A 22,733-nucleotide genomic window follows, 5' to 3' on the forward strand; every position below is an offset into this window, starting at 1 on the left:
TTAATAGTCTCCCTGTTTCCTGTGCTAAGGCAATGGGAAACACTCCAGTGACAGCATTGTTCAGGTCTCTCTCCTCCAGCACTTGACTTGATTTGAGGAAGAGAGGGAGCGAGGGAGGGAGAGAGAAGAGGGGGGTGGAGGAGGGGTGATTGAGCGCAAAGGGGGCAGGACTTTTCTCTCCGGGTCCTATTAAGAGCAAACTTTGTGTTTTGTTCTCCAAGTTCAGCTCAGTGCGCTGCAGCCTGCATACAGTTCCTCTCTGCTGCTCTCTTTCGTTGTTTGTTTTTTTGTTCCTCAATGGTTTTGTTTGCTCGCCTCGGTTACTACTGTGAGTGTTTTCACTTGGGGATTTGGACACCGTGAGGATGCGTTTTTTTGTGGAGGAACAAATACTCAAAGTTGTCTCTTCGGACGGTCCGGGCTGTTGTTAGTGGATACATAGATGTGTTTCGGGTTGGAATGAACAATGGTGCGGATCCTTGGTGCTCTGGCCGAGGGCATGCTCTGCTTTCGGCTACTGTTGCTGTGCGTCGTGGAGTTGGAGCTAGGAGCGGGTCTCTCTACTTTCCAGGGTTTCTATCTTCCACCTGCGAACGGGTCTCTCCTCACACCTGCCCGGAGGACCGACGGGGTGGTGCGGACCATTGACCGGATTTACCACGGGGGAGGGAAGGTGGGCTACCTACTGTACCTGGACGGGAGCCGCTTCCAGCTGGACATGGAGCGGGACGAGTCGGTGCTCTCGCATCACTTCGGCCCTCAGTCTGTGCTTTCTCTGATGGGGGACGCTCCTCTGCAACGGGAGTGCGCGTACCGTGGGACGGTGGACTCCAACGCGGAGTCCCTGGCCGTCTTCAACCTCTGCGGCGGGGGGCTCGAGGGCTTCTTCGCTGTGGACCACGCGCGCTACACCATCACGCCAATCGTCAGGGCTCGAGGACACGAGCACGACGCACGCGCGCTGCAGGACAAGGACGCGGAGAGCGCACTCCACGTTTTCACGCGCGAGAGTTTCAGCTTCGAGGCCATGCGTGAGGGGCGCGAGAGCTGCGGGACACGCGACAGGGGGAGAGGACGCCGGGATGCGACGAAGAGACGCCGGGACAGAGGGGTGAAGAAGGGGAGAGAGAGGAAAGCGCAGGAAAGCACAGATGACCATGGCGCGCGGAGCAAGAGGTCGGTGTCTCGCGCCAGGCACGTGGAGCTGCTGCTGGTGGCCGACGACACCATGACCCGAAAATACGGGACGGACCTGAACCACTACCTGCTCACTCTGGCCTCCATCGCATCCAAGCTGTACGGGCACGCGAGCATCGAGAACCCCATCCGGCTGTCCGTGGTGAAGGTGCGCGTGCTCAGCGACAAGGAGAAGGGGCTCGAGGTGACAAAGAACGCTGCAGCGACCCTGAAGAGTTTCTGCAGGTGGCAGAACCAGCAGAACCCGCGAGACGACGACCACAAGGACCACTACGACGCCGCCATCCTCTTCACCAGGCAGGTAAACAAATTTCCCTTTCCTCACCCACACCTGTGCGAATGTCTCCAGAGGTGGGAGAAGTAGGCTACTCACATCTTTACTTAAGTACAATATTTGAATAGTGTAGAAATACTCCGTTACAAGTAAAAGTCCTGCAATCAAAAATTATACTTAAGTAAAAGTATTAGCATCAAAATAATATTTGTAATCTGATTTAATTGTTGTCACTCCAAATCTGAAATCTAAATAAAGGTATGCAATAAATGTAGTGGAGGTACAATACTTAACTCTGAATTGTATTGGAGTGGATGTACAATAAGTACAGTAGCCTACTTGAGTTCAAATCTACTCAGTTACTTGACCCCACTGCCTGTCTCCCGCCTCACTCAGCGGCGGAGAGGCGGCTAGCACCCCGGTGTGATGCCAAGGCTGCGGAGGGGGTGACGCCACTTTGTTTTTATTTTTGATGGTGCACATGCTGGCTGCTGAAGCTAAGCTGGGGCTTTGGGGGGGGCTTATTGCACACAGCTTATAGTAAGGAAAACAACTGACACACGTCACCTTTTTTATAGCAGCAATGACACAGTATTTCCCACATGTAAATGTCTCATTTAGTGGTTATTGTATAGCCAACTGTGAATCATTTACCAATTTGCATCCAAGTCAATCAGAAGTGAGGAACCTGCTCCCCACATGTCTCTGCTTTGTATGTTTTCTTAGTCCTTCCGTTTCCCCCCTCCTTCTTTTCTTTTTTGCTGAATCTCTTGTGCGTAAAGCAGCGCAGCGTCTGTAAAAAGTCCATAAAAACTGTATTTCCTGCGCCTGGTGTTTTTCTAGGCAGGCTCTTCATGCCTCCAGGCTCCCCCTCCCAGTCCCCTGACGGTCTAAAAGTCTGTGTGATCTGAGGCGCGCTCCCGTAAAGCTGTGCACGTAAATTCTTCTAGGAGGTTGGAAATCAGCTGCTGGATGTATTGCAGAAATATCCCTCAAACTCCCCTTGAAACTGCTGCACTTAATTGGGTAGTCTTCCCTCCCTCTACTCCTCTCTCTGTCTCTCATCACTCCAGTCTGCACATTTTTCCCCTGTTACTTTTCCAGCGTCTGTCAGCTGGGGCTGGGAGCTGTCCGAAAAACAAACACATCCACCCTGTGAGAAGCTCTGCGTTAACCGAGACCACACTCATTTATCCCGTCTTTCACCGTCCCTTTCTCCTCCTCTTTTCCCTGCCTGGTGGAAAGCCGCAGGGCAGCAGCAGATCTACATGCATTTTTCACCTCTCCTCTCCGGGTGTGGCTTCACGACGGTTAGCTTGCAGTTCCAGATAGCTCTCCTTGAGTTGCGGTGTGTTGGGCCCATGCAACGTCTTGTTGTGGTGTAACCTCGGATCTCCTGGCGTAGACTCCATGTTGGCGCCATCATGCATTGGCTAGGCAGCTGCATGCCTGAGGTTTGCTGGCAAAGTGGCACTTCCTGCGTGCCAACCAACGTGGTGGCTCCTCACTAACCCTGCTGCCGCTACACCTGCATAGGCACGATTGAAGGAGTCCAGGCAAAAGATGGAAAGATCCTCCGGTGGTTGGGTTTGGCAGTGTGGACAGGGTCAGACGGGCATGGAAACAGAACATCCAGATACTCCTGAGGCAGCCTCTGAACAGGAAGCAGAGAGTCAAACTGGCCTGGAAACGAATGAAACATGACAATGGGTATACTGTGGATTATGCTTTTAATTTACGAGGGCTTTAATACTGTTAAAATACTCATGCTTACCCTAAAAACCTCCACTCTCCATTTCAAGTGAAAACAGAAAGAGTTTCCATGTGTATATCAGTGAGTGCTTTCTCTCTCACCTGTCGCAGCCCTTACATTGTTTATAAACCTGTCTACCACATCTCACCTTCACTGATGAGCAGGGAGGGTTGTGCTGCAGATGTTAACTGTCAGCACGAGGAGCAGGTGATCCCCACTCTGTCGCATGCAGAGCGTATAATCCTCTATTTGGCCCCTGTAGCGCAGCGCAGACCTCTTGAGGAACATTTCCAGGCATGTTCCTGATCCCTATCTGTTGCACCGCTGCAGGACAAACAAGCCTCTCTGCAGACAAATGTGCAGTGAGGCTCATGCATGTCTTGACTTTAGGGTCGCGACCTTTAAAAAGGCAAAGAAAGCAGCCAACGCCTCGCTTTGACCTTTAAAGGAGTCAGTGTTTCGGCTTAAATTGCTCAATTTTAGCTGGAGTAGCCCCCAATACGTCAAGATCTGCGCACAATCCGTCGATATACAAACATATTGGAGCCCTTAGAGTTTCCGTTGACAGGATTCCAGTCAGGAAATACGTTTATTTGGCTCATACCTTGCACGCTGCATTTTGGATTGAGAAAGAAAGAAAGGAAGTTTGGCATTGCAATGTGTTAACTATTTTCTCAGGACTTTCTCAGGGAAATAACTTGGGTTGCCCAACCCCAATGGAAACATGGAGGTGCTATAGCTTCAGTTCATATGTGTAACAGTAAATGGCCTAATATTCTATTATACTGAATGACATAAGGATGCAGCGTTTGAGGCAGGGCTCCGTTCCAAATGTATTGATGGCTTTCATAGGAATTTACTGTTAAACAATCACCCGCTGATCTCAGTCAATGGAAACCGTATTTTTGGGGCCAAATTAGGTCTTGGACTGACCATATGTTTTAGTACCACTGTTTGGCCATGACAAAAATATAATATTCCATTGTATTGACTAACACAGGTGCTAAATAGTAGCGTATATCCCTTATATTGTTCCGCGGTGTATTTGGAGCGACTGTGAAGCAGATTATTGTCGTCCGTTGGGCTGGAACTGGAGCTCATTGAAGACTTTGTGACTGTGAAGTCAGACCGGTCCATTGTTCCCAGATAAGAGGGGGGAGGCTCGGAGGGAACTTGTCTCTTTGTGGTCAGGTCCAATTACCCCAACACCCCGTACCCTCAGTGAGTTGACCCGTGTGGCGGTGTCACTCTGTCCCACACATACCAGCACCGCCACGAAACAACGGGTACATTGAGGGGGAACCGAGTGTGTGTCTGTGTGTACGAGAACATTAAACGTTATGCATGGCTGTGTTCGCTGGGCAGTGCACAAAGCCCCACTGTCAGAGGGCCGCAGAGAGAGACTGACATACAAACTGTATGGTGGAAGAAGTAAGATGAAAATACTCATGTAAAGTTCCTCAAAACTCTGCTACTGTACTTCAGTCAAAGTACTCCAACTTGGCACATGTGTTCATTCATGCTGCTTTTTTTATACGCTTCTTGCAGCAATAGCTCAAATATTTGGACAGACATTGCTTGCAGGTACTTGTGATGCCCGTGTTATTGAAGTGCTCACCTTTTTTTAACCCGGGTTGAGTTAGGGCCACATTAAAGCCGCCATCCACGTACAAACTACCAGGAGTGTCCACATGTACGTATTAATAATGTAAAAAATGATAAAAACCCTTCATTGTACACCTGTTTATGCAACATATGAGCCCAAACAATAACACTTCTTTTAAATATCATTCCTTCAGAAGGTGATAACAGTCTGCAGAAGAGGGCCGTTAATGACTATTGATGTAACGTACACACTGATGTAGACACAGTATGTACATATATACACACTCCATTTCCTCCACATGTGTGTTAAACACTTGTCATTTAGCCTCTTACAGTGAATGTGGCAATGTGCACATGTCTATCATTTGGTGTCCCCTCCTCCTCTTCCTTCATGTGTTTAATAAAGTGTACATTTCCCAGCGCTCGCCCCCGTCCCTCTGTTTGTTTTAACTGTTCCTGATATTTCACACGTGCTAAACTTCGTCTGGGAGATGTTGACAACCCGCAGACAGCGCTTGGATCCCAAAGCCTCGACACACTCCGCCGGAGAGTTCAGATAAAAAACACACTCTCTTCACACTGAGATGCATCACTGACTTCTTATTTGTATTGGCTTTTTCATTTTTCCAGCAGAAGACATTACACAAATGTATAACCCCCATCCCAAAATACAAAAAAAAAGTTAAATAATAAGAAAGAAATATTCAAATAATAAAAAAATGTGAAACAACATAATTGATCATTTCTTGTTATGCGCGGTATGAAAGTCAAATATTTTGACAACGTATGGACCTCATTATCAGGAGTAAGTAAGGAGTAAAGAACAGCTTTTTTAGCCATATCTTTTCATTTCACAACAAGACGCATGTGACATCAGGCCAACACAAGGCTGATTTATGAAGTCCTCAAAGGAAACTTAAGACCATGATGATCAGGGAACACTGCGCCACAATTATCAAATAAATTAAGAAAGATATTCTGGGCATTTTCAGGTTCAGATTTGTATGATGTGGCTCTCCTGGGTCTTTTTTCATACTGCCAGCACCTCTTTTGAAACAGAGCCCAGTTTCAGACGTACAATGTCAATAACTGTTGACCAGTCTTTTCTTTTTGATTAGCAGGTTTGTTGAAATCAGCCTGCAGGGAGTTTTTGATCACAGTGTGAGCAACACTCACTCTGAGGGACTTCAGTGTGTGTGTGTGTGTGTGAGTCTGGCAGGCTGTTTGTTTAACACAAGCCTTGGCTTAGATTTTAAGTGGTCTCGTTACACACAGACACACACACACACACAGCTCTGATCGCCTCCTGACCTTCACAACCAGCATGCCACCTGTTCTCCTGTTATTTCAGCCAATATTTCTCTAACTCCTTGTTCTCTCAGTTCTTTTCTGTAATATCCGGCATCCCTCCATCCTCCCAACTTATTTCCCTATGCATTCCCCCAGATGCTTGCAAGCTTTTCCTAGATAGAGACGTGAGTTTCAGGGTCATGTCAGGTCTGTTTCTCCATTTAATTTCCAATTAAACAGTCCTGTTTGTCTTTCTTTGTTTACACTAAAAGCCCTGTGTTCATCAGGAGATCGAAACAAAAACAGCTGCTGTACTTCGGGTAGAGACTGGGAGAGGGTGGGAATGAAAAGTAAATTAAACAGAGGGGGGTGAAAGAGTGTGGGAAACAGGGAGAGAGAAACCGAATATATAGCTGATTCAAATCAAACTTCCCTTAACATTTGTTCTGCACACGGGAAAGAAAAACGTCCATGCATGCAACAATCTGGACTCCCCCCTCCATCTAGTTTGCAGTTTTGTGTTCTATATGTTCAAGTTTATACCATTTATTTACTATATTTGTGTGCATGTGTGTGTAAGGCGTTCCCACCCAGTCAGCCGTGTGTGTGTGTGAGAGCGCAGAACACAAGGCAGTTTGTTCCAAAGCAACCCGCGGGCAACGAGTAAACACCCTCCCCAGAGAGACTCTCACACACGACCCAGTAGGCCTGTCAGCACCACTTAACGTGACGATTCATCCTCCCCACGGGACGTGTGTGTGTGTGTGTGTGTGTGTGTGTGTGTGTGTGTGTGTGTGTGTGTGTGTGTGTGTGTGTGTGTGTGTGTGTGTGTGTGTGTGTGTGTGTGTGTGTGTGTGTGTGTGTGTGTGTGTGTGTGTGTGTGTGTGTGTGTGTGTGTGTGTGTGTGTGTGTGTGTGTGTGTGTGTGTGTGTGTGTACACAGACGTATATGTTTGTGTCTGCACCCTAAATGCATGTTCCGCTGCTTTGTTTGTTGCAAAGATTCAAAGGCTTTATTGTCCTTTTTTTTTTTACACGGCTTAGTTGAATACTCGATTCTGATTGGTCAATTTGGACATTCCAGAGGTTGTTAATTCTCGTTAACAGACCGTTGCTAAGGTCATATCAATCCACAGAAAGTCACTTTAACGTCAGCTGTGGACAAACTCTGGTTTTCTCCATCAGAAAACACCACGGTGTGAGTGGGGTCAACTGATTGATCTGTGCACTCGGCCGGGACAAGCAGAGCACCCCGGGGCGTCATCTGCATGGAACTGTGTGGGAAGGAAACAAAGATCAATAGTGTGTCAGCCTGTGAACCATGGGAGGCAGACAGGGAGATGCGGGAGGAAGAGAGGAAGGAAGGAAGGAAGGAAGGCAGGAAGGAAGAGAGATTATACTCGGGCTGTAAAAACAAATGTATCAACTGACACCTCAGCTTGGATTTATTTCATGCTTTACAAAGTGTAGTTATGGAGATCGCATTGCATTATGGGAGTTGTAGTATCCAGGGTTTCTTTTCGGATAGCCAGATGGCCATGTATTTGAAAGACAAGAATAGACACTGTCTTTTGCTGCTTTTGTTAGAATGACATTCGGTAAACTATAATGTTCTTTATAAAGTTAAATCGTACCTAGTTATTCACGAAATCAAAGAAGGATGTATACTCACGGTATTTCCTCTGTCCAGGACCTCTGTGGCCACCACTCCTGCGACACGCTGGGCATGGCGGACGTCGGCACCATCTGCTCCCCGGAGAGGAGCTGCGCCGTCATCGAGGACGACGGGCTGCACGCTGCGTTCACTGTCGCGCATGAGATAGGTAGGCATGGATACCACCACACAAACAGAGGTGTGAACAAGCCACCGCCTGCACATCTGTCAGCATCTCTCTGCAGCTGATTAATAACCCTGGGAGGATTGTCTTATCTCAGACACCTGATCCCCGAGTGTGTTCTCATGTGCAAACTCGTTTCCATCAACTCGTCCGTTTCTCCCCAGGTCACCTGCTCGGTTTGTCCCACGATGACTCCAAGTTCTGCGAGGAGAAGTTCGGGGTGAACAGCGACAAGCGGCTCATGTCCTCCATCCTCACCTCCATCGACGCCTCCAAGCCCTGGAGCCGCTGCACCTCGGCCACCATCACAGACTTCTTTGACGATGGCAACGGTAAGTGTGGGAGAAAATGCAGAATAATACAAACAGAGCAAAACCGTGAGATCTTTCCTCACTTTCCCACGCTCCGTTTACAAATTGCAACCATGTGAATTTGACGTGTGATAGCTTTTCTCACACATTACCTATCAGGGAGAGCTATTTACCAAACCGAGCTGTAATCTCCTGCTAACAGAGCGTTATTTACAATCCTGTTAACTTCTTAAAGAGTGTAGCTGCAGTGCAATGACAGATCTTTGGCAAAGATTCCAGAAGTGTCATTCATTACTGCCATAAAGCATCGAACGCTGACATAACGTAAGTCCATCGCTTCGGGCGTTATTCATGTAGCAACTGACGTATGCTGCTCCAGCATTTTTATTGAGAGATATGTCATTCAGTTCTTAAAAAGACTTCCATACGCCAGTTAGTATGCATTTTGCAGATGTTGCACACTTGGACACAATAGGGACTTCCAGGCATACAATAGTTTATAATACATTTATTTTGCTTCGTTTTTGAACAGAATCATACTGCATACTCTCAGCTCGGTCTAATAAGTTATGAAACCTTCCTAAACTTGCATTAAACATAATATATCAAAAGGTCCACTTGCAATTAACCTGCTAAGCACACTGACTGATGATATTCAGCACACATACACAACTTATTATTCAGCTACAGGTGATTAGTCCATGTTAGCTAACTAGCTTGCTAGCTAATATTTCACACGACACACTCTTCATTAAACTACGATAAAAATGCGTTACTGATCGTTTTGTTACACTTCTGTGTCACTAGTTTTATATATGCTCTCCCTCTTCTTCCTGCTACAGCCGAGTGTCTCCTGGACTCCCCCCGCTCCCCCCTCCTGGGCCCCGAGGAGCTCCCGGGCCAGAGCTACGACGCCGTCCGCCAGTGCCGCCTGGCCTTCGGGCCGGAGTACACGGTGTGCCCGGGGATGGACGTGTGCTCCCGCCTGTGGTGCGCCGTGATCCGCCACGGACAGATGGTGTGTTTGACCAAGAAGCTGCCGGCTGTGGAGGGGACGCCCTGCGGGAAGGGGCGCATCTGCCTGCAGGGGAAGTGTGTGGACAAGACCCGCAAGAGACACTACTCGGTAAGGACAAAAATATTACTTTTTACAGTTCAAAAACGTATATTTGAGGCACTCAACAACACACTGTAAAGGAGAAAGAAAGACACTCGATGAGAAAAATGTCGGGTTGTTCAGTGTGTGGTCTGCTGCTTTATTTATGCCACTGCTGATCTGTGCTATTTGTTTTCTTGGCCTTGCTTTAACCAAATTCAATTGAATTTAATAAGTTAGGGGAGCGAATCCGTTCTTGGCAGGATGTCGCCTGTGTGTGTGTGTGTGTGTGTGTGTGTGTGTGTGTGTGTGTGTGTGTGTGTGTGTGTGTGTGTGTGTGTGTGTGTGTGTGTGTGTGTGTGTGTGTGTGTGTGTGTGTGTGTGTGTGTGTGTGGTGTGTGTGTGTGTGTGTGTGTGTGTGTGTGTGTGTGTGTGTGTGTGTGTGTGGTGTGTGTGTGTGTGTGTGTGTGTGTGTGTGTGTGTGTGTGTGTGTGTGTGTGTGGAAAAAAATGTGGAAGAATATTTTCTTTGTGTATATTTGTCACATGACATTTGGCGGGTTTGACTTGATTCTTGGCAGTCGTGTGTGTGTGTGGATGCGACCCAAGTCTTGACTCGCTTCATTCTCACTGCCATGTATGACGACCACTGTGCAACGTTAAGCCCCTGCATATGACTCCTTTTAACCTCTATAAACAGAATATTTCTTTGCAGATGAAGTGGCTTTTACTGTGGAAAGAAGTGCTATACACTGAAAAAACTAAATGGAAAAGCTCTGCAGAACTACAGGATTATAAAATCAGCTTTGTCTCGTAAAATGTTTAAGGCTACTTATCCATGATCATGACTCATGCAGCGCTGGCTGGAAAAACATAAAAATAAGTACATTTCATTCAGGATGTTCCTCGAGGGGAAGCATGTGAGTTGTCATGCTAGTGTCCTTCATCACTCCTCTCTCGTTACGGTGTGATCTCTCCTCCGCCCACTTCCTCATTTATCTTCCCGCTTCTTTCCAAGGCGTCCAACCACGGCAGCTGGAGCTCCTGGGGTCCTTGGGGTGGGTGCACCAGGACGTGCGGAAGCGGGGTGAAGTTCGCCCAGCGCCTGTGCAACAACCCGCCGCCGCGCAACAACGGGCGCTACTGCACGGGGAAGAGAGCCATCTACCGGTCCTGCAACGTGACGCCATGTCCGCCAGCCAGTGAGTGTCGCAGCCTGGGAATGCATGGGTGATTATTACAGCTTATTGGTCGTACTCACAATCCTCTTTTCATTTCTCCAGATAAGAACTTCCGGCAGGAGCAATGTGATGTGCGCAACGGTCCCCAGACGGATCCTAAGGGGGTGAAGACGTTTGTTGAGTGGGTGCCGAAGTACGCCGGAGTCCTGCCCAAAGACGTGTGTAAGCTGACCTGCAGGGCCAAAGGAACAGGATACTATGTGGTGTTCTCTCAGAGGGTGAGCTGAAGCAAAGAAGTAAGAGGTACAGTGTATGTATTTAAGGGGAAATAAATGGGAAATAATCTTCCTGTTTGTCTCCAGGTGGTAGACGGGACCGAGTGTCGTCCCTACAGCAGCTCGGTGTGTGTGAAAGGGAAGTGTGTGCGGACGGGCTGCGACGGCATCATCGGCTCCAAGCTGCAGTTCGATAAGTGTGGGATATGTGGGGGCGACAGCACGGGATGTATACGTGTGGTGGGCAACTTCACCAAGAAAAGGTGAGACAAAGAGACAGAGAACTTTAACTGTGCATTACATTTATCAGAATTACACACAATTGCTAAGGGCAGTTTTGCTTTGATGTGTTGCTAAAGGAGTGCTAACTAGATTTGCTAACAAGAGATGCTATGTTCTATGCTTTTTTCATAACCTAAATCAGTGGAACATTTTTGCTTTTATGCTGATCTGACCCTCTTCTTTACTCTCTCTCTCTTGCCAATCAGTAAGGGCTACACGGACGTGGTGAAGATCCCGGCAGGCTGCACCCACATTAAGGTCCGTCAGCACAAGGCGAAGGACCAGACGCGCTACACCGCCTACCTGGCCCTGCGCCGGCCCAGCAACGAGTACCTCCTCAACGGCAAGTTCATGATCTCCACCTCCGAGACCATCATCCCCCTCAACGGTTCTGTGCTCAACTACAGTGGCTGGAGCCAGAGGGACGAGTGGCTCCACAGCATGGGGCCCGGGGCCCTTCAGGAATCTCTAGTGGTGCAGATCCTAGCGACGGACGCTAAGAAGCCGCTGGATGTTCGCTACAGCTTCTTCATGCCACGGAGGACTGCTCCACAGCAACCCAGCCCCAAGTCCACCGCTACACAGAGCACCACCACCACCACCACCACCAGAAGCACCACTACCACCAGAAGCACCACTACGTCTTCCTCCACTCCCAAAGTCCTGGTCCCAACGGCTCCAGGCCCCTCTACCCCCCTCCCAGGGCCCCACTGGGTGACGGGGTCCTGGATGAGCTGCTCTAGGACTTGTGACACTGGCTGGCAGAGCCGGACTGTGCAGTGTAAGAGCCAGGAGGGGAAGCTCTCCAAGGGCTGCACGTTGGGGGTCCGACCCTCCGCCTTCAAACACTGTCTGGTGAAGAAATGCTGAGGCGGCAGGAGAGGGGGAACAATTGGTAGGACGTTTAAAGGTCTGGAGTTCTTGGTGTCGGACTCCTTAAACAGGACTGTGAATGTTGAGCGGCTCCACAGAGACTCTGGATGTACCTGACTAAACGCTGGAGGAATGTCCTGGAATCGCAGTAGCTATGCAGTAGAGACCTCCCGGACAGACTCAAATTGCATGTCGTTTCCACATGGACAGAAACGGATTGTCTTTACTTCGGCCTCCAGACCCTGGAGGCTCAGTGTGTGTTGCCCTGTAATGGCATGTCGTGTTTTTGTATGGTATTCCATGTGTTCTGATCACTGTGGGGATTCGGAAGTCGCTTCCATTTGTCCGTGAGAACAATGGGGATTGGATTGAAAGATATCGTTATTAGCTTGCCGTCATTTCTGCCGAATGTCCCGCGGTGGGTGTACTGCGTCGCAAATTGCTCTAGTAACTGAAACGCTTGTCAAATGTGTTACAGGTTGAATGTTGAAAAGATCACTCTCCATCTTCTGATCGACTACCAATATTCTTCCCGTAAAAGATTATTTATGAGCCACTCAGTGACAGGAATGTCCCAGTAACAGGAGACTAATGATGGTCCTGGATAAGGGCTACCCGATGCCCCGACTATAAGCGTTCTGCGTCTTTATTTGAACGATCTGTCCAGCTGAAAAGCGAGAGGCAGCACAAGAAGGGAACACTGGTTTCTCGTGTCCAAGAATGAATGGTGAATTACGTCCTACCCTAAAATATTTTTCTCATCTTGCAGCGTTTAAAAGAAAACTCTGTAAGAAAGCTTTTCCTAAAGACACAAGTCACCTGTGCAGCGTATGGTGGCCTTCAGAGGACAAACTTTACAACAGTTAGGTTGACAAAGGGGCAAAGTAACCATGACACTCCTCAACATTTATGGAGGTTTAAAATGACTCACAGGCTTAGGGTAATTAAGTGTGTGTGTGTAGTAGAGCTTCAACAAACAATTGTTTTCATTATCAATTAATCTGCCAATTATTTGAGAGGTTGAAAACTGTATTTTCTGCCATGGTTTGCGTCATCCTTATCAAAATAGTTGGCGATTATGTTTCTGTCGACTGTTGCAGCTCTAAGTGTGTGTTTGTGTGTGTGTGTGTGTCTCATGTACCCAGGCCTGTGTTTATGCACATGCAGTATGTACCGTGAACATGTGCGTTTTGAAGCGTCTTCACTCTCTGTTCTGTCGGCATCAGTCAATATGCCGGTGCTGGGAGCTTAACGACCCTCAGGTTTTATTTTGGAGGTCAATATCTGTTTGTTTGTCTGTTTATCTGTTTAGGAAGCAATGCTTATATGACAATGTGTGCCCTGGATACTCGCAACGACAGCAAGGGAGATGCTAACGCAGTGTCCTTTTTTGCAATTCAACACTCATTCTCTGTTTTACATCATGTATTTGAAAATGTTTTAAACTGTGTCCTGATGGGTGGTGTTCGCCATGTTACAACAATTCAGATCGTGCCACTGATTTTGAAGATACAATTCTTCAAATACTTCAGACAATCCACAGAGCTCACTGTCAAAAATGCTAAAGAAATAGTCCCAGTGCCGACAAGGGGACACTGATTTGGGAAAGTCATGTTGCTGTTGATTATAAGAAATAGTTTGACATATCTGGAAACACGCCTATTCATTTTCTTGCCAAGAAATAGACAAGAATATTGATACCACACATGCCTCTCCTCTGAATATTAAGCTACAACAAGGAAACTGTTAGCATAGCTTAGCCTACAGACGTGAAGCTAGGGAGACGACTAGCCTTGATCTGTCCAAATAAAACAAATATGGCTACAAACATATTTTAATTAACACATCAAGTGTTTTTTGAACAGTATATATAGTGTAATAACCTCACCCATCTGGCACCTGTTCAGGAGAAAACCTTTTTTTTATAGATAATACATAATCCTATTCAAAATACCACTCACACACAATTCAGATTTATTTACACAATATAGACATTTTATACAATGAGTAGATCTTACATATATCTCTAAGTATTCAACCATATATACACAGAAATGTATACATACAAACACATTGGAACAATCCATCAGATCAATTTCTCACACACACTCTACTCTGACCCTTGCAGTGGGGAAACCCCTCTCGCTGAACGACAGAAACACAGCACTGAACTTGTAATTTATTGTTTGTACAACTGCTACGTGTGAATAAAAGAAAACAACGAGATGAGTTTTATTTATTATAGTAATTTTGTATCAAATTACTATTTAACTTAGGCATATGACTGCAGAATCATTCCTTTGTGAGAATATAGTGTTTCTTTTCTAGTCATCCACATGAATATATGTATATAAAATCTATATATTTAAATACCTTTGTGTCTGTGTTGTTCATTTGGTCACATATTTGTATTTTATTTTCCTTGCATGTGTTGCAAAATCAGTCGCTATCTAAACACACGTGATGAAAGAGGAGTGTTGGGGTGGGGATGATTATATTAGAACAGCCTTATTATATGGATTGGAAAAAGCCAGACCATTTACATGCACAAAAGCCTATAGAACACAATACAATGACAAATCATGGAACCTATATAGTGGCTTGGCCCAACCAAGTTGAAACCAAGGGGCAATTAAGATGAACAGAATACAAAAAAGTTTGTTTTATTTGTATGTATGTTTATGAATGCACCACAACACATAGTCAAATTCCTCGTATGTGTTTAAAACCTACCTGGTAATGAACCTGGTTCTGGTTCTGAAAAAGGACAGTTTAAACCCAAATCTCCCCTTTGACATGGAAGCAGGTGGATTGTCCCTATTGGCTGTTCGTAGTATTTAAATCATGTCAGATTAGAAGCAAATATAGAGTTTACCATCTAAATGAAATGTGTGGTGTTAATAATTTGCACATTTGACTGCAGCCGAACTGAAGGTGAACTACTGCAGGTGAGGTGCAGTGTAATTGTTTGACCCTGTGTGGCTGTGGCCATCACTCTGTAAAGAATAACAATAGCTGTCAGTTACGTATATTCCTTTTACCTCCAGTTCGGACCCTGGTTCAGAATCCTCCAGCAGAGGCACCACTCTGTGCACCTTTACAAACGAAATAAAACGTGATTAAACATGTAAATGCTAGACTTCTGCACAACGTTAAACATGGCCTGACCTCACCTGCACTCAGGTATTTTACAGGTCAAATGCACATGAGGTGCAGCTAGAGGAGATTCTATTACCCTGCACAGGAAAAGTTATACAAGTCAATAATGTCTTTATGTTAAAGCAGCACAACAATATAACTCCATCCCAGCAAGAACAAAACACATGTAGTCTTTTTAAAACTCATTTAAAAGCAACAAGCTCATACATGTGATGCAGTGGCGCCACCTAGCGGTCATATGTGATATTGCCCCATCCAGTGATGGAAAAGATCTGCAGCTGTGTTGGGAATTTCCACAGGGCATGCCTACCATCTTCTGGGGAATTGCGGAATTACAATGAGTCACTTTTTATGACCTGTTGCTCTTAAGGTGGACTTCCATAATGTGTCCCCACAGAGTGATCAAGTGACGTCAAAAAGTTACGCACTGACCCTCAAATGGTGCCAAAAAGCTGTCATGGACTGTTTAAAAATTACACAACACTTAAGTGACCTTATTTGGATATTTTCACATGATTTGGTTATAGATTTTACTTTATTTAATCAGAATGTTGTAGAGATGTCTATATGATTCTTTAAAAGGACTTTCCCTTAATGTTTTATCTGCTGTGAATCATTTGTTTGGGGTGTCTTCAATTGGGGTTTTCTGCTTTGCCAGGTATTTTTTATGATACTCCTGCAAACTCGTCCTCTCTGTTGGAGAGAAGCAGCAGTCCGGACGGGTGGGGGGAGAAGCCGGAGGACAGGGGCTCCTCTCCCCTTGGTTTGAGTAGAGAAGCAGCCTGAATGGAGAGCCGCTCCACCTTAAGACCTCAGCGGCCCCTCTCTGCTCCCTCTCCCCGGGCAGCAGAGCCTCGCAGCCCGGCCACGGAGCACCACAGCCGGCTTGGCATGAAGGAAGGTGAGTACGACTCCTGGAGACTTGGTTACCTCTGGATCTGCTGCCATCTCCCTCTCCTGTTGCACTACAACACATCCTCCACTGCTGCCTGTCGACCTGAGTTATGTTTACTCAGTTTAGAAAGTAGAGCAGTGGCACAGTTTGAGGTTATCATATCATAAATGAATAATCAGTTAAAATATAATTCATATGTTTAAGTCATATTATTCCCGGGTGATGACTGTACATGTACATCTTGTGACAGTCAGAAGGAGAAAACATGTCTCTGCCCAAAGCTCTCTGTCCTCCACAATGATTGATTATATGGCAACACGCCAGGTCGCTGGTGCGCACGGGATTTGGCCAGTCTTAGATCAAAGAGCCCTTAAGAAAGGGGTGGTCCTGAGGCAGGGGGATATAAGGAGGGACCTGCTCTGATCTGACTGAAAGGCAACAGCAGAGAACAGAGTAAACGGGCCAGCAGAGGAAGAACCTGCCCTGAACTCACACACAGAGCTGGAAACTGAAACATCTGCTGAGAGAAACAGACCTGTTGGATTTACTGCCGACATCCAGCTTTTATTTGTACTTAATAAAAGGACTTTTTTCTGCAACAAGTCCGCCTTGCACATACATTTGAATGAGTTTTTCACTGGATTTGATCCCTTTTTAGTCTATACGAGTGTGCGTAATTTTGGAGACAGTTTTGTGGAAGTTCAAAGACTTTGCTTTTGTAGCTGATAGTGGAAAACCTTTTAAAGGATTTATTTGCTTCCTCGTAGAGACTTTACTCTCAACTTGTCTTTACACTTGTTGGATTTCACAGCTTTATGATGAGTTTTTTACACGTTTCCATTGGTTTATTCGTCGCTCTGTGCGTCAGCGGGGTGCACAGCGCCTGGGAGGAGAGCACCGTGGTCCCGGTCCGGCTAGACCCAACGGCCCGGTCGGAGAGCGAAACCGAGTCGTGGCGGACTCTTTCCGCGGAGGAGCAGGAGAAGGAGGCGGAGATGAGGGAGTACAGGTTGGACGTATTTGGCAAAGAGCTGGTGTTGCAGCTAGAGCCTGACCAGACCTTCTTGGCGCCGGGGTTTGTCTTCCACATTGTGGGGACTCCTGAGTCCGAACCCACACAGGAACCAAAGAGCGGAGCCGAGCCGGGCTGCTTCTTCTCCGGCACGGTGAACGGAGAGGATCACTCCGCCGCGGCGCTCAACCTGTGCCACGGGCTCAGGGGCGGATTCTACTTTCAGGGGGAAGAGTATTTCATCCAGCCCCAAAACTCTAATGACTTCACGGGCACCGAGGAGGATGTCCACACGATCCGCCGCAGAGGTCGGGCAGCTCTGGCTGAGGAGGGGAGCTCAAAGTGCGGGGTCAACGAGGACGAGGCGAGGGTGCCAACAAATCTGGAGGAAGAAGCCAAGCACGGAGCAGCTAACGCAGAGCAGACAGGTGAGCTGCAGGAACACTTTACGCGCTTTTACGCATTTCAGAAAGCTCACATTATCCAAGCAACAACCTTATAAAAGTGGCCAAAAAAACAGAAAGCGAGTTTTATTTGTATTATATTTATTTATTTATGTCGAAATGTCAACGTATCTAAAGCTTTACACAAAAAAGAATCCTCACTTTTATGAGTACTCAAACTGCTGTCAGCTGGAGTTGTGCCAGGCTGCACAGCATGCCCAATGGACCCAGCTACCTTTTTTGACAGCGCCGTCTACGCACTACCAGAACTGAGGAAGGGAGGGGAGGGAAGAGAGAGGGGGGGGGGGGGGGGGGTCGAGCCTCTCCAAGGGGAAAGAGGAGGAGGCGTGACGGAGGAAGGGGAGGGGAGCAGCGGGGTTGGAGCCAGCCAGAGCCCGGCGGTGCTGAGACGTGTAAACTCGCCTCCTGGTACAACTCGCACCGGCAGACATTTCACCCCCCTCCAGAAAGGATTTTCCTCCCCTTCGATTAGTTTTCCACCAGAGAAGGTCATTTTAGGAATGTGAACCCTGCGGAGGAGGAGCCTCCGGAGGTGGTGTGACGCTGAGTCATCCCTCTGAATAAAACCCTTTGTAGAGCTGAAACATAAAAAGTGCAGTCAAATCAGGAGTGTAATATGATAGCTGCTCACATGACCTTTGCACCTGGTTTGACCTCTTTCTCTCCTCCCCTCAGCTCACCACAGGAGCAGGCGCTTTGTCTCCACACCTCGCTACCTGGAGATCATGCTGGTGGCTGACCAGTCCATGGCTGAGTTCCACGGCGCCGGCCTGAAGCCCTACCTGCTGACCATCATGGCCGTGGCCTCCCGCCTCTACCGCCACCCCAGCATCCACAACTCCATCAGCCTGGCGGTGGTGAAGCTGCTGGTGGTGTACGAGGAGGAGCGAGGCCCCCAGGTGTCCTCCAACGCCGCCATGACCCTCCGCAACTTCTGCCAGTGGCAGCGGCAGCACAACCCGCCCAGTGACCGCCACCCCGAGCACTACGACACCGCCGTGCTCTTCACCAGGACGGTGAGTCAGTGGAGGAGTGGAGCAGAGACAGAAACCGAGGAGATAAAGGAGAATTCAGACATTAACTTTGCTCTCTGTTTGCATGTTTAGGATCTGTGTGGCGCCCACTCCTGTGACACTCTGGGCATGGCAGATGTCGGCACAGTGTGTGACCCTGACAGAAGCTGCTCTATCGTGGAGGATGATGGCCTTCAAGCTGCATTTACTGTGGCGCATGAACTTGGTAAGTAGAAGTAGAGTTAGGAATGCTATCAAAATCAGAATCAGATTTATTGCCAACACATACAAGAAACATGCTATGGTGCAGCCATAAACACAGTATGAGGAAATAAGTTGTTAAAAAAGGAGCAAATGGCCCTTTTTTTCTTTTGATTGTAGCCTTTGCAGATGATTTACATGCACACAAACCTACAACACACTACAGGAAAGTGAAAACCCCAAAAAGCATAATAGGCTGTTTAAATAATTTCCTCTCTGTCCTGCAGGCCACGTCTTCAACATGCCTCATGATGACGCCCAGATGTGCTCCGGGGTCAACGGTGTCCACTGGGGCTCCCACATGATGGCCTCCACCCTGTCCAACCTGGACCAGCAGCAGCCGTGGTCCCCCTGCTCCGCCCTCATGGTCACCACCTTCCTGGACAACGGCCACGGTCAGTGTCTGCTGGACAGGCCGGTCAAACCGCAGCCCCTCCCCCAGCCTCTGCCGGGGACGGTGTACGACGCGGACCACCAGTGCCGGCTGACCTTTGGGGACGACTCCCAGCACTGCCCCGACCTGAGCACCACCTGTGCGGCCCTGTGGTGCACCGTCACCACGTCCAATGGTCTGCTGGTGTGCCAGACCAAGAACTTCCCCTGGGCTGATGGGACTTCCTGCGGCCATGACAGCTTCTGCCTGGCCGGGCAGTGTCTCACCAAGAGCCAAGCTGCCAAACACCAGGTAGGAACTAGCCTCCAGAAGTGTTAGCCTTTAGAAGTGTTAGCCTCATAATTATTAGCCACCATAAGTATTAGCGTCCGGAAGTACTGAATCAGATTTGTAATGCTCGTGTCTCTGGTGCTTTCAGACTCCTGTCAATGGCGGATGGGGGTTGTGGGGTCCGTGGGGTGACTGCTCTCGAACCTGCGGCGGGGGGGTGCAGTATTCCTTCCGCTCCTGCGACAACCCTTTGCCCAAAAACGGGGGCAAGTACTGCGAGGGGAAGAGGATCCAGTACCGCTCCTGCAACACAGAAACCTGCCCCGATAGCAACGGTGAGACATACTTTCTATACGATTTAAGAGATGTTCTTGAACCAAACTGCTCAGTGTTTCTCAGGAAGAAGGGATGTTTTGATGTTTCTTGCACGTTGGTGTGAAAGTTAGCATGCTCAACCAGCAGTAAATCTGACCCCCGCTCTGTTTTCTTTCTCAGGCCTGTCTTTCCGCGAGGAGCAGTGCTTGGCGCACAACGACATGTCGGCCCAGGTGTCGCTGGGTTCAGGCGAGGGAGTCGAGTGGGTGCCCAAATATGCCGGAGTCTCACCCAAAGACCGCTGCAAGCTGGTGTGCAGAGCCAAGGGCACCGGATACTTCTTTGTCCTCAAATCTAAGGTGAGAGGGGTTGGATTACACTGATAAACTCAATGTTTCCTATAATAATTATGTTCCTCTACTTAAGTAACATTTTGTAGGACTTTTACTTGTAATGTAGTATTTCAAGATCATAGTTTTTGTACCTTTACTTAAGAAAAGGATCTGAGTACTTGATCTCATAACTCTTACCTGTGCAGACCTGCAATCTGAAGAATCAGCTGTTGTAATTTCCCTCAGCCCCCAGGCAAAGACTTTTACTTGTTTATGACTCATATGTAGCTCCACGCAGTTGGCAGGGTTAAAAAATAAATTAAAAATCTGATCCCTTTACAACAAACACAATATACTATTTTTTTGTTTTTTTGTTAGTAATCGTGCTAGTAATCCCCAAATATATATTTGTTTACTAGTAATCTGATAGAGTAATCCCCTGACTCTCCCTGACTCTAACCTCTGTCTCTCTGCTGCCCCCAGGTGGCTGACGGGACCCCCTGCAGCCCAGACTCCACCTCGGTGTGTGTCCAAGGCCAGTGTGTGAAGGCCGGGTGTGATCGTGTCATCGGCTCCAACCGGCGCTTCGATAAGTGTGGAGTGTGTGGAGGAGACGGATCGACCTGCAAGAAAGTGTCCGGCTCTCTGGAGCGTGCCAGGTAAATATATCTCACACACAAATGTCTATATAAAGTATAAATATTGGATACTTCCGTCTCTGTAAACATCAATTTGTTGTGCCTCAGTCTGACCTCTGCCGCTCTCTGTTTCAGGCCTGGGTACCAGGATGTTGTCACCATTCCTGCCGGCGCCACCCACCTGGACGTGAAGCAGCGCGCCCCCGGCAACGGTCGTAACGACAACAGCTACCTGGCGGTGCGCCGGCAGGACGGCACCTACCTGCTGAATGGAGACTACAAGCTGATGACCATGGAGACGGACATCGCCCTGCAGGGGGCGCTGCTGCGCTACAGCGGCTCTTCCGCCTCCCTGGAGCGCCTCCGGAGCTTCTCCCCGCTCCCAGAGCCCCTCACCATCCAGGTGCTGTCTGTCGGGGAGGCCCCCAGGCCCCGGGTCAAATACAGCTACTTTGCACCAAGACCCAACAACGCTGCCTCCATCTCCAACGGCAACGGAGGCCGCCGGCACTCCATCAACGCCATCAGGGAGGTGGGTGGAGCCGAGTGGACCCTCAGGGAGTGGGGTCCCTGCTCCCAGACGTGTGGCGGAGGCGTGCAGCAGAGGGAGGTGGTGTGTGCGGACCCCCAGGGCCGGCCCTCCAGAGACTGCCCCGAGGAGCTGCGCCCCCTGGCTTCGCGCTCCTGCTCTGCCCAGCCCTGCCCCTCCTGGCTCCTCGGGGAGTGGTCGGTGTGTTCAAAGACCTGCGGGCGGGGTTTCCGCAAACGCCAACTGCGCTGCATCGGCCCCGAGGGGCGCACACTGACACACGACAGCTGTGACCCCAAAGAGCGGCCGAGACCCCTGCTGGAACTGTGCAATCAGAGCGCCTGCTGAAGACTGCTGCAGAAAAACACTCTGCCTCCTCTTCTTCCCACGGACAAGCTAAAGAGGCTACTGAATGTTAGCATCCAGAGTCCCACAATGGGTCCTCAATGACTGCGACTTATTTCCCCCTGAATCCATTGTGGGGCCACAGAGCCTCTGCAGCATCACTGGCTCAGTGCAGCACGTTTAGCCTCCCTCAGGAGGAAGACACTTCCTTGCTGCTTACCGTGCCAATGTCATGCTTGTGTGTGAGCGAGTGGGAGAAAGTGTCTTTTGTGTTTTTGTATGCATGTGTATATATATGATGTTTGTCCAAGCTGGGCTGGACTGACACATAAGGGGTTTGGGGGTGGGGGAGGTAAATGCAGAGTATATAAAGATCACATGAAAGAGAAATAGCTCATATTCTACTATACATCCCATCAGGTATGGAAAAAAATAGTCAGTGTTTAGTTTATTTATCACAAACCTGTAGCACTTCATCTTTGTTTTGCCAGCGGCACATTGTAACACCCCGTCGTCTCTAAAGGCCTCAGTACTCTGTACTCTGTGCTTTAGCCATATCTAACCCTTCAATGAGGGAACTCTTCAAAGACCAAAGAGGAGTGTGAGTGTGAGTGTGAGCGTGTGTGTGAGTGTGTGAGTGTGTGTGAGTGTGAGTGTGTGTGAGTGTGTGTGTGTGTGTGTGTGTGTGTGTGTGTGTGTGTGTGTGTGTGTGAGTGTGTGTGTGTGTGTGTGTGTGTGGAGACCTAAAGAGGGACTTGTCTCCTGCTACTACTTCATAAGTAAGTCTCTCCTGCCTTCTGCGAAGGCACCCGGTTTCTTTTTTCTACCGAGTTTTTTCCTTTTGTACAGAATATCCAAACATTATTTATTTTTGTACAGCCTGTTAAATATAATCATGTGGCTTTTTTAATATTATTTTGTATTTGTTATTGAGATCACAGAAGGGAGTAGAATATATAGAGTATTTATACAGTGTTATATAAATATATATATATATATATGGTCCTAGGTTCATGAATAAAAGTATCACATTGACTTGTGAAGCGCATGTCTTGTGTCTGTTTGTTGTTGCAAGGTGAACTGATTTGCACTCAGTTATTGTATTTTAACAGTGGAGCTGTTTTAATGGGAAC

At 48.0% G+C, this 22,733-nt stretch overlaps 3 protein-coding genes across 5 annotated transcripts in view; all 3 read left to right on the plus strand.

Annotated features, from left to right (window-relative positions):
• The window catches only part of LOC117499160 (amyloid beta A4 precursor protein-binding family B member 1-interacting protein-like), a 611,089-nt gene that overhangs the window by 487,692 nt on the left and 100,664 nt on the right, over nt 1-22,733 (plus strand). The gene's annotated exons all lie outside the window — the stretch shown is intronic.
• On the plus strand, nt 177-22,643 carry LOC117499116 (A disintegrin and metalloproteinase with thrombospondin motifs 5). 2 transcript variants are annotated; one of them, XR_004557657.1, is made up of 9 exons: nt 177-1,498; nt 7,809-7,941; nt 8,121-8,288; nt 9,110-9,393; nt 10,381-10,564; nt 10,646-10,821; nt 10,906-11,081; nt 11,307-12,934; nt 22,265-22,643. XR_004557657.1 is itself a non-coding variant. In XM_034151435.1 (8 exons), the coding sequence occupies exons 1-8, from the start codon at nt 467-469 to the stop codon at nt 11,968-11,970; spliced, it is 2,817 nt and encodes a 938-aa protein (XP_034007326.1). In that variant the 5' UTR covers nt 177-466; the 3' UTR covers nt 11,971-14,199. The 2 variants fall into 2 exon arrangements, 1 of the variants encoding a protein (XP_034007326.1); XM_034151435.1 differs by lacking the exon at nt 22,265-22,643 and having other exon boundaries at nt 11,307-14,199.
• adamts1 (ADAM metallopeptidase with thrombospondin type 1 motif, 1) lies at nt 16,477-22,258 on the plus strand. Its single transcript, XM_034151434.1, has 8 exons — nt 16,477-17,467; nt 18,179-18,519; nt 18,610-18,742; nt 19,005-19,462; nt 19,590-19,776; nt 19,937-20,115; nt 20,572-20,747; nt 20,862-22,258. The coding sequence occupies exons 1-8, from the start codon at nt 16,843-16,845 to the stop codon at nt 21,601-21,603; spliced, it is 2,841 nt and encodes a 946-aa protein (XP_034007325.1). The 5' UTR covers nt 16,477-16,842; the 3' UTR covers nt 21,604-22,258.

The sequence above is a fragment of the Trematomus bernacchii genome, unplaced genomic scaffold (genome assembly GCF_902827165.1).
Source record: "Trematomus bernacchii unplaced genomic scaffold, fTreBer1.1, whole genome shotgun sequence".
Taxonomy (NCBI): domain Eukaryota; kingdom Metazoa; phylum Chordata; class Actinopteri; order Perciformes; family Nototheniidae; genus Trematomus; species Trematomus bernacchii.